This window comes from Pyxicephalus adspersus, chromosome 2 (assembly GCF_032062135.1).
Source record: "Pyxicephalus adspersus chromosome 2, UCB_Pads_2.0, whole genome shotgun sequence".
Classification (NCBI taxonomy): domain Eukaryota; kingdom Metazoa; phylum Chordata; class Amphibia; order Anura; family Pyxicephalidae; genus Pyxicephalus; species Pyxicephalus adspersus.
The window spans coordinates 98,753,506-98,763,913 of record NC_092859.1 but is presented as its reverse complement, the minus strand read 5'-3'; the positions used below and the strand labels follow the sequence as shown (position 1 = coordinate 98,763,913).

General features: G+C 36.7%; 1 protein-coding gene across 2 annotated transcripts in view; it reads left to right on the top strand.

Annotated features, from left to right (window-relative positions):
• The window catches only part of MOV10L1 (Mov10 like RNA helicase 1), a 38,159-nt gene that overhangs the window by 7,911 nt on the left and 19,840 nt on the right, over window positions 1–10,408 (top strand). For both annotated transcript variants that reach the window (XM_072401614.1, XM_072401615.1), the window contains 7 exons: window positions 502–661; window positions 1,135–1,247; window positions 1,860–2,050; window positions 4,374–4,517; window positions 5,189–5,686; window positions 6,692–6,889; window positions 7,012–7,126. In XM_072401614.1, the coding sequence (XP_072257715.1) occupies window positions 502–661; window positions 1,135–1,247; window positions 1,860–2,050; window positions 4,374–4,517; window positions 5,189–5,686; window positions 6,692–6,889; window positions 7,012–7,126 (1,419 nt within the window). The remainder of the gene's footprint in view (window positions 1–501; window positions 662–1,134; window positions 1,248–1,859; window positions 2,051–4,373; window positions 4,518–5,188; window positions 5,687–6,691; window positions 6,890–7,011; window positions 7,127–10,408) is intronic.

Genomic DNA, 10,408 nt, shown 5'->3' with positions numbered 1-10,408 from the left:
ATTCTCTTTTTATCCAGCACTATACTGCCCTAACTGCTCCTTCTTTTCTGGATTGAACCAAGTTCAAAGTTGTCCAACCCCTATCCTATGAGCCCCGATCATCATGGGCGTGCCCATAGGGCTCACTTTAAGATCGTGCATTTCTCTACAAAAGATGGCTTTGTTGACAAGTAAGGACTTGGGATGTCACTGGACCATCCAGAGAATTGCAGGAAAAGAAAGAAGTATATTATAAATTATAAAAACACGGCAGAAGAGTTATGGGAAGCAATGTATTGGAGTGTAGGGTGCAAAACACTGCAATTTGTAAAGGACAATGTTACTATAAAATAAAATCTTAAACCTGTAAGATGATCAGTAGTTTTAAAGTAACTTTTCTTAGTTCACATCTTTTTTCATTTCAATATATTTACCTGAAAAGTAACCATGTATTTGAAATGTTGTGTTTTTTGGCATAAAGTACTGTTTCTGGGTGTTTTAAAAGTGTCATTGTCCTTTTAGGTACAATGCATCTCTGACAAGTGGGAAGTTGATGCTCCTTTTACTTCAAATGCATTGGATCTTGACATAAAAGTTTTAATTGGAAGTGTTACATCTTGCAATAAGAAAGGTGGAGACATTAATCAGACCACATATTTTTCAATGTGTGATGCCTGTGAAGGTAATATATTTTTTTACACAAATGGGACTACTTACAAACGTAATATGCCTATGATGCGGGTGATGTAGGTTTATTTATCTATATTGTTGCCTTCCAGTGTAATAGTGGTCACATACAGGTTGCTGTATTCCCTCTGACTGATACTACAAGAAACCACTAGGTTAAGTTTGTATGTTAGGCAATATGAACAATAGGGATACATGAGTGTCCATGTACACTTGTATCCCAGGAAGTTCACTGCTGTTTTTCAGGAGAGGTTTAAGGCAAAATGTACATTTTCATGGTATTTCACTCGTAGGTACAGTTAGCATTTCCAGATGTAACCATAGCAAATCTTACATTTTGGGGTTCGGATCCACTGTTAGACTTGAATTCTCAGGTTTTTCCATGACACTCCAGTGGATCACATATACAAATAGTCAGAAACTAGGTTTGTCCAAAGTCATAACTTTCTGCATCTTTTGTTTCTTTAGGATATATCCCATATAGAGGAGACTGGGTAAGAGCAGAGTATTTCATCAATCCTTCATCATGGAACAGCAAGGCATGCTCTGTAAAGCCCCTGAGGTGTAAACGAGTAGACAAGGTCAAAAGCAATTTTTGTGTTTATGGAACAAAAATTCATGACTAATATGCGTCATATATGAGGTTGTATGATGACTTTCTATATGTTGTCTTTTATATTTTGTGTCCAGAAATAATTGTACATATTACATCCAGCAAGTGATAAATCTGCCTCTGTTAGTTCAAGGCTTTAGCGCCTTTTTTTTTTTTCTTTGTTCAACAGGAAATGTGTTTAGTAATAAAAGAACATTCTTTTTTTTTAAATTAGATATAAATGTATAAGTTCTTGTATAGCAACAGTTTTTACTCTCAAATATTACTACTTGCAGCCAACCAGTATGGTTTAATTTATGCTTGAATAAGTCCTAAGAGGGACAAACCTTTATTTCTTGCAAGTAAAGCTAGTGATTGTTATCTACTTGGTTACCATAATGTGCCCGAAAATGGAGACACTGCTAGACTTATTAGAAAGGCTAGCATGTTTAGTAGACACTGCTGGGTTTTCTTTATATTAAAAATGTGTTTGAAAAATTGGAATTTTTAATGTTTTCACCCTTGCATTTTTAAATCATGATAAAAAACAAAAAACATTTATGGTATGCTTTTAAATTAAATTCACTTTTTATGCATGTAGGTAACAATTACAGCTTTCTATGGCAAAACTGGTGTCATTGATGATAGCATTTTCTTCACAATGGACTCCCTATTACTTCCTGAAGGCTATAGGCCTCAGCGCAATGACCTGGTTAATACAGTAGTAGTGGAAAGCAGCCAGTCCTGTTATGTTTGGAGATCCTTGTGCATTGCACCAGCTAATAAAAACAGGTATGTTCCATGGTCTGCTTTGAGGACCCCCAACATTGGTTACTTGTGTGTATTTAGTTTTATCTTGAGTTTGCTTGTTTTAGAGAGAGGAAAGATATAAAGCTTGTTCAGTGAGCTATGTTCTGAACTTTCTTATGAATTTTACATTGTAAAAGCTTGCTGTTGCATAATTTATATTTCATATGGCTTTGTAAAGTAATTACTTTTAAGATAGCCCAATGTTTTACGTTGAATAGGAGCTATTCTATTTTATGTATACATAGAAAAATTTTACAGGGACTGACGAGACTGTAAGTAAGCTTATGTTCAAGGTCTTCCTTTTAAAATGGTGCCCCTCTCCTGTTTGCACAAACCAGCATAAAAATTTTTGAGAAAAAAAATCTTACCTGCTTGCCTTCGCCCAGCTTACTCATGCAGCACCCAGGCAAGGTCCTTTCTGCTTCCTGTAGCAGCTGAATAAAAGTTCTACAAGTCTAGCTGAGATGATTTCCCAGAACTCAGGTGTGGAGTCCTTCAAGATCTGTAGTGCTCATCTGGTTCTCCTTCTGAACTTTTTTTCCTATCCCCTTTAAAAGTCTTATTAGACATTTTTGCTGGATTCTAACAAGGACTGGGGTGACCTAAGCTATACATGGTTCAATGTATATACTAAGAGTAAAATTAAATGTGAAATCCCTCACACATTCCAGAAAAGTTAGACCAAAGATTAGGTCTCCCATAGCTATACACCAAATCTGAACATGCAAAAAATACAGGCTTATGGGAGGAAGTGAGTGCTTGGAATATTTAATACTGAAGCAACGGTCTTCCCATTACATTTACCCTGATCTCACAAAGAACATTAAAGTACAAATAACAGCTTTTGCACTTTTGCACTCCGCAAAATATCCATCTGTTAGGAAATGCTCATCTGGCCGAACACTCCATGCTGTGTGCCATCGCAAAATAAAAAACCCTTTGTTCTCTCCAGAGATGTCACTTGCAACAGCTAGGAGAACTAAGATAGCAGCAGCCCCTGCTTCCCTTTAGATGTGCAGCCTGATGAATTTATGGCATCCCCAGCATCCATTGGTAGGCTGTGCACAGCTGAAGGGGATTCTAGAGGCTGATCAGCTCCTGACTATCCTGCATGTCCTGGCTGCTGGGGCTTTATAGCCACTCTTCTTCCAGTCTTCTGTGCCTGTTATAGCCTCTGTTGGCTCTGTACTCTGTATTAGTGGTCTCCGGGTCAGCTGCATCTCCAGACACCATCCCTTGCGCACCAAGTCCTGGGGGCAACAGAGTGCTGGGAGTCGCAACCAGTCTGCTGGTGGGGTCTGCTATAGGCGAAGACTGCAACGATAGATTGGGGGATTGGTGTCTGGGGAATATTGGTGTTGACCAGGGCCTTACACCACCATTTTTTTTTATAGCCAAATTGTATTTTTTATAAATAAAAAATAAAAAAAAGAGAAAGGGTAGAGGATAAATTGCTAAAAAGAGGAGGTAGGCAAAAACAAAAAGGGGAAAAAGATTAAAAAAAGGGAAACCATCCTATTTTCCGTCTACCTGCACAAGAGAGGAGACTGTGTGCACCATATGAGATAGAAAGACTTGCCACCCCATCAACCACCAACAGCAAGCATCTTCAATATTAAAATACTCCAGGTAACCCATATAATAAAATTTAGGAGGTCTGTGCTCCTTTACATACAGTGGCAAAGTCCTGTCAATATCTTTGTGAGGAATATTCTGGTCTTGCTTCAGTCTGTCATCTGTGGCTGCGCCATGCTCCCTGTGAAGTGAACAGGGGATGTCTGAAAGATGGTGCTTCAAGCCCATGAGAGGAGTATTGACACTGATAGTCCAGTATTGATGAAGTATACTCTGCCACTAGCATTGATGTTAAACAACATAATGGAAGTCATATGTTCCATAAGTGAAAGATCGAAACTGAGAAGAGGTATTCTGCAATGCAAAGTCCTTTTCAAACCCAGCAGTAATACTGGAAAAAACTTGGGAAGCATTTATATAAGGTCAGGACCCTTAGAGCAAGAGGCAAAAAGGTTAGTGATCGAGAGTGGCTCCAAGATATCTCATAATAGGAGCAGGTTTGTCACTCAGTTCTTTGAGATACGCATGTACCATGAGACTGGTGAAAAAACATTGTTCAATACAGCAGCTCATAATAATTGGGTAAAGGAGTATCAGAACCCTGAGCAGTCCCACTGCAGCAATAAAAGTGTTCTCGAGACCTCTACTTATGGTATTCTGCAGCATTTGGATTTTTGTGAAAGCATGTTTCTACAATCTGTTGTCTTCAATTCTTCTCTTTTTATTGCAGTACATCAACATCTGATGAAGACAACGTGGACAACCAGCACTCTGCTGCTTTGATGATGAATAAAGGAGGAATAGAGGTTTCCAGACTGACTCATTTTGGGGTTATCAAACAAGGACAGAGTAAATCCCTGCAAATTTATTTAGAGTATGTATAGGCTGTGCAGATATTTTTATAAAGAGCATTCCACATCAATTGGATGAGAACATTTAAATTCCATAAACACTCTATCACTTTCAAATTCTAAATAAAGTTAATATAAAAGCCATGAACACCTATTGGCACTGCATTTTACCAAGCACATCTGTTTTTTTTATGGTGGTTTCTTTCCTTCTGCTGTTTGTGTTTTTTTTTTTTTTTTTTTTTTTTATCCCCCCCCCTTCCTCTTTCTGAGAATAACAATTGGCTCCCAATCATCTTTGCCTATTCTTTAACCCACCCAACATGTATGTTTTGTGCGTATGTGTGTTTTTTTTTTTTTTGTAATTGCCAATGAACTCAATTGTTACTGCTGTGGTCTTTATTTTGACATCTGGCACACGCTTCAGACCAATAAATTGCCCAATCTCTTGGTTTTTTGGATGGGCAGTAGTCAACTTTCACCTCCCCATTCACATTTATTCCTTAACGGCAGCCATTAGTGAGGTGCTGCATGTAGCATCTCAAATGTAGTTGCAAAAGTGGCAGAGAGTCCATTCATTGGGATAAATGGCTTTCAGGAAAGAGATGTAGTTGTAATAATGATTTCCTCTATAATATTTTGAAGTTTTTTTTAAGAGCATTGTTTTGACTTATCTTATTTTTTTCTTTTTTAACAGGAATAAAGGAAACAATTCTCATAAACTAATTGCTTGCAAAACTGCAGGATTGGAAAAAGAAAACAAATTCAAGTTTGAAATGTGTGCTCTTAAGCCAGACTGTTCAAATAATGTTTCAGTACAGTCACCAAATCTTTCATCAGGTCAAAAAGCAAAAGCAGTAAACAATACCAGTTTCAAGGATGAGGGAACTGTATCTCAATCTGCTAGTTTAAAGGCTTTTTATCATGCACCCTCTTTAAATCCAACTTTATATTCTAAATGCTTTTATGGTCCTGCTTACCCTTTAACAGCAGTATGCTCCCGTGCTGTAAAATATATGTATAGTGGCATTCCAAAAGCTCTTCCAGAGATGGCTGACCAGCCTGGAACATGCGGTGAAAATCTTAGTAGTGACTTGGATATGAACAGTGTAGATACTCATCCATCTGACTGTAATGAACCATTGGAGATTCTTCCTGGAGAAAAGACTTCTATCACCATCATGTGTGAAGCGAGGTACACATTACCTTTAAGTGAAATAGAATTGCCCAGCTAGGTTTTATCTGACTTTGTTGTTGCAGTGGCAGATTTTTACTATCTGCAGAAAAACCCTTACATTCCTTTACATTTTCAGGGGAAAAATGTAACATCACTAACTATTACAATTATCTTGATGCAAATTATTATACCCTTTAGGTCTGTTTCACTAACTCATACAGCATGCCCCCAGTCCTACACCAAGTCTGCTTTCCCCAGTAATTTGTAGTATTCAATTTCCTGAATAGATGTTGTCCTATGGTGATTTGTTAAGCCCCCTTTTTCCTAGTATGTTGTATATAGTGAACTTCAGCAAAGAAAAATGGGATTTTTCAATTCACAATGCTACCTCTTGCACACTGCATCAAGCAAAGCAACCCCAAGAAATGCTCATACATAAGGCTAAGACTGACTGACAGGACTGAAAACACATGGCTGAAATGAGAGGACCAGGGCAATGCAGATAGGATTGAGCGGTATGACTCCAGTAGTTTATCGGACAGGATATGAGCTGGATTTAAGATATCTGCTGTAGCTTCTACCGGTTGATGTGTGAAAGTCCCAGTGTGCAGGTAAAGTGTGATATTGCTTTCAGCAAGGGCCAGGACTGTCTACAAGTGTGTAAAAAGAATTGGAATTATTTTTACACACTCGAATTGGAGCTGGAATTCAAATTAGAAGAATCCTCATCTAGCTGTTATGGGCTAACTCTGAACCACAGTTGCACCGTATGTAGTTTGCTTTAGTTTATTAAACTGTTATAGTAAAAAAAAGTTCTTGCATCAAAAGTTTATTTTCATTAAAACTTTATTTTTATTTTATTTTTGTTTTTTTGTTTTGTTTTGAGTGGCTCTATTTTTAATTTTAGAGTTCATTCCTTATTTCACACTGTTTATTTTGTTACCTACTCTTTACCAGAGTGTCCATGCAAAAGGAAACAAGTGGGGTTTTGGCAATAATGAATTCTATTATTTCATTCCTCAGAAACCCTGGCCGATGCAAGGAGCTTGTTTTATTTTGTTTCCAAGACTTTGTGATAGGACGCTATGTGGAAGCTACTATTGAAAGTGAAGAGGAATACTTATTGTTGCCTTCTAAGGAATATACTTCCAGAAACGACGACAACACCACCACCATTCCGGAGTGTAAAAACAATATTGTACTTTCTGCACCACAAAAAAGGCATGTGGTTAACTAAGGAAAATTAGCAGATTATACTGTTAAAAGGCAACATGATGTATGTCTGAATTTAAACTTGCCATTTCCTACTCTGTATTAATTTTCTACATACTATATTTTAATAGGTCATCAAGAAGGCAGCTTCCCAGTTTTATTCCATTTTATCAAATCCCAGAGAGGCTACAAAAATGCATCGAACAAAATATGGATGTATTGGCAATAGAACCTTGCTTAGGAGAAGTAAGTCTTGTATGGTATAAACTTTTGGACCTGGAACATTTCCAGGGGCAAATGTCTAATTCCCAGATTTATTAGGAAAGACTTTTACTGTGAACCATGGGCACATCTTGGTCTAGGCACATTTTTAATCTGCCTACATTTTTGCTTTCTTTGGTTTCTCCTTTTCCCCCATCATCAATATGCTTATTGCAATTGTGTAAAAGCTTTGTTTTCATTGCATTCTTCTTTTCAATCTTGTCGGCTTTCAATCTTGCAGGCTTTTTAAGCATCCATACCCCCCCCCAAGTAACACCCATATTTGGTCCTAAATCACAGTCATTATATGAACTGAATTTCAATGAATGAAGGGGTGATCGAGGCACAGAATGTACAGGGAAGAAGGTGCTAAAGGCCCTAAAACTGGCCAGACTATGTGCTCTAAATTAGAATATTTAAATGCTGGACTTGCATTGGCTTTAGTTATTATAGCTTTCAATATATCTTTGTTAAAAAAACAGTGATATAATAAGTTGGTCAATATCACCAAAACAAAATATAATTAAAACATGGCATTTTAAATGTCTTGCTTTTGTGCATGTTTCTCCACTGTGTCTGCCTTGTTCGTGAGTCTGACATTGTTTCACCATGTATGAACTCCCAGCACCTTCAAGAAATGCAAAGATAATGTTTGCAATGTATGTGTGACTTATTATTATTATTATTATTAGTAATATCAATAAACAAGATTTATATAGCGCCAACATATTACGCAGCACTGTACATTAAATAGGGGTTGCAAATGACAGACAAATACAGACTGATACAGGAGGAGAGGACCCTGCCCCGAAGAGCTTACAATCTAGTGGACATGATAACATTACTTTATCTGTATTGGTTGGGCCTTCAGCACATGATTACATACATCATTCTGGACTGTCTAAGATTTGAGGGGAGACAGGCTAAAGAATAATATAAAAAATTACCATGTTAAAGAGGTCAAGAAAATGTGTGTGAGGGAGTAATTTATTTGCCAAGGAACATGACAGCTGAAGATGTGATATTCAAAATGGCTCTGAAACTGCCTAAAAGCAAACATCTCAGTTGCTTGCTGGTGCCTTTGTTTACCCAGAAAAATGTCTGTGTCCTTTGTGATTTAGTTTCACTTTGTTGCTGGTCCCTGATTACCTCTGATTTCTACCTAAATTAATGATGAATGACCATCACCTCCTGGAAAATGTACTATGTTGAATTTTTTCATTGGCTGAAGTAACCTCGGTACATCAAGAAACAAATTGGTTGGCAAATGCTTTAGTTCACATCTAATACAGTACCTGCAAAGAGAGGTTATGTAATGCAATAGTGTAGTGGTATTGTATAGGAGAGATAGTTATCCTCAAAAATGGGATATTGCCTAAAACAAAAAATTTCTGTACCAAAAGCGGTACACTGTTTTTCATTAATTTTTTTTCTTTTTTTTTTTATTATAGACCTGTAACTCACAGAAATTTGTCCAAACAAGGGTCTAGTAGATATCCTGAATATAATAAAGTTTGAAACACACAATCATGTAAAAAAAAAAAAATTACCTTTTAATAGTAAAATTAAATAAAAAACACAAAAATCAGCTTAAACAAGAATGCATAAATAAAAAATACTGAAAATGCAATAATTCTGGATACTGTATAGTAATATATTTTTCTAAAACACCTCCCTAGTATGGTAAATTTTAAAATGTCACATACCTATAGACAAAACCACATAAATATATTTTGTATTATTTTGTATTGTATTGGATACAGGACTTTGTATTGAATCCAATACAAAATATTTGAATTTCCTGCTACGACCCCCGTCGACGGGCGTATGCACTGACATCATCAGGAATCGCCGAGGGACGCGAACGCCAAGTATTCTAATTCTTTCCCTATGTCAATGCATGGAAATATATTTTAGATTGTAGGCTACAATTCCTAAGCATAACTCATCGAAATATGTCCAAAATGTAATAAATTTAATAATAAACTTTAAAAAAAATGTATAAAACATTATTAAAAAAAAAAATCTTTAAAAAAAAAGTGTGTAATATAACTGTACAGTAGCTTAAAATATATATATATATGTTTTTTCTTACCCCGCCCAAGTGGTTAACAGTCTGCTGTGAGTCTTCTCTCCTATAAGCCTTTATGGCCCACGTGCCTGAAACATGTTATGACATTTATGTAGAGTGCAAAGCAGTCTGACCTTGTCACTACAAGTCTTTTATTGTGTGCATGATATTGTGGAACATTCACAGATTTGTAAATTATACCGAATAATATTGCTGATATGTTTAAATGGAACACGTTCCAGATCATATTGCTGCCTTTACCCTTATTAGGGGGAGATTCTCTAACTTTTTGTCTACAGGACACTTAGTCCCACCCCGATAAGAGGATGACAGTGTTAATATAATCCAATGGAAACAAACATTACAGTTAAGTTCCTAAAGAGCATATTTCTACTACTTTTACTCGAAGTATGAAGATATACTAGGCTAGAAGTGAGGATACAGTGGTGTTCAATAAGGTGTGTGGTGCTTTTGTATTTTGTACTCACTACAGTTCTACAGGGGCTGAAATTTGCAAGTAATGTGCTTAGGCTTGTAGTTCCACAGAGCCGTTAAAATCTGTGAGGTGAACTGAAACATGTAGTTCTGCAGAGACGGATCAGATGCACATAATTCTGGCTCTTTGCGAGTTAAACCATGCATCCAATCTAGTATGGTAGTGAATGGGTTTTATTATAACTATAAAAATCATTCTACATATACATCAGCTGGGGAGGTGGTAGAGGTTGGACACAATCATCCTAAAGGACCTATTGGGGATTTGTAGGTGTGGGCACAAATGTTGTTTTACAGTAGAGCTAGGTAAAAATTGTGCCTAATAAAATATTAAAAGCTCATAAACCAGTAGTAAGCATAGCGCACATCTTTGTGAAGCAGGCCTTGGAGCCTCGATTGTGATTTTTAAGGATCTTTTGAATTTTTTTTTTCAACTACAAGCAGCTAGAGATAGGATGGCTGTATTTTGTTTTGATGCTTGTATCTAAATCTAAATAAATGGCCAAAGTATGGGGTACATGTGTACTTCAATAAACATTTAACATAAGGTGCCCTGACAACACAACTTGTGTTTTCTGAAGGGAAAGCACTGGAGTAGCTGATTTCTTTTAATCTCTCTGTGACTGACTCTTCATATAGGAGTATGGAGGACCCTGCCTTTTGATTTGTTCATGTGTGTAAACATTTTGGCTTGAGCTATT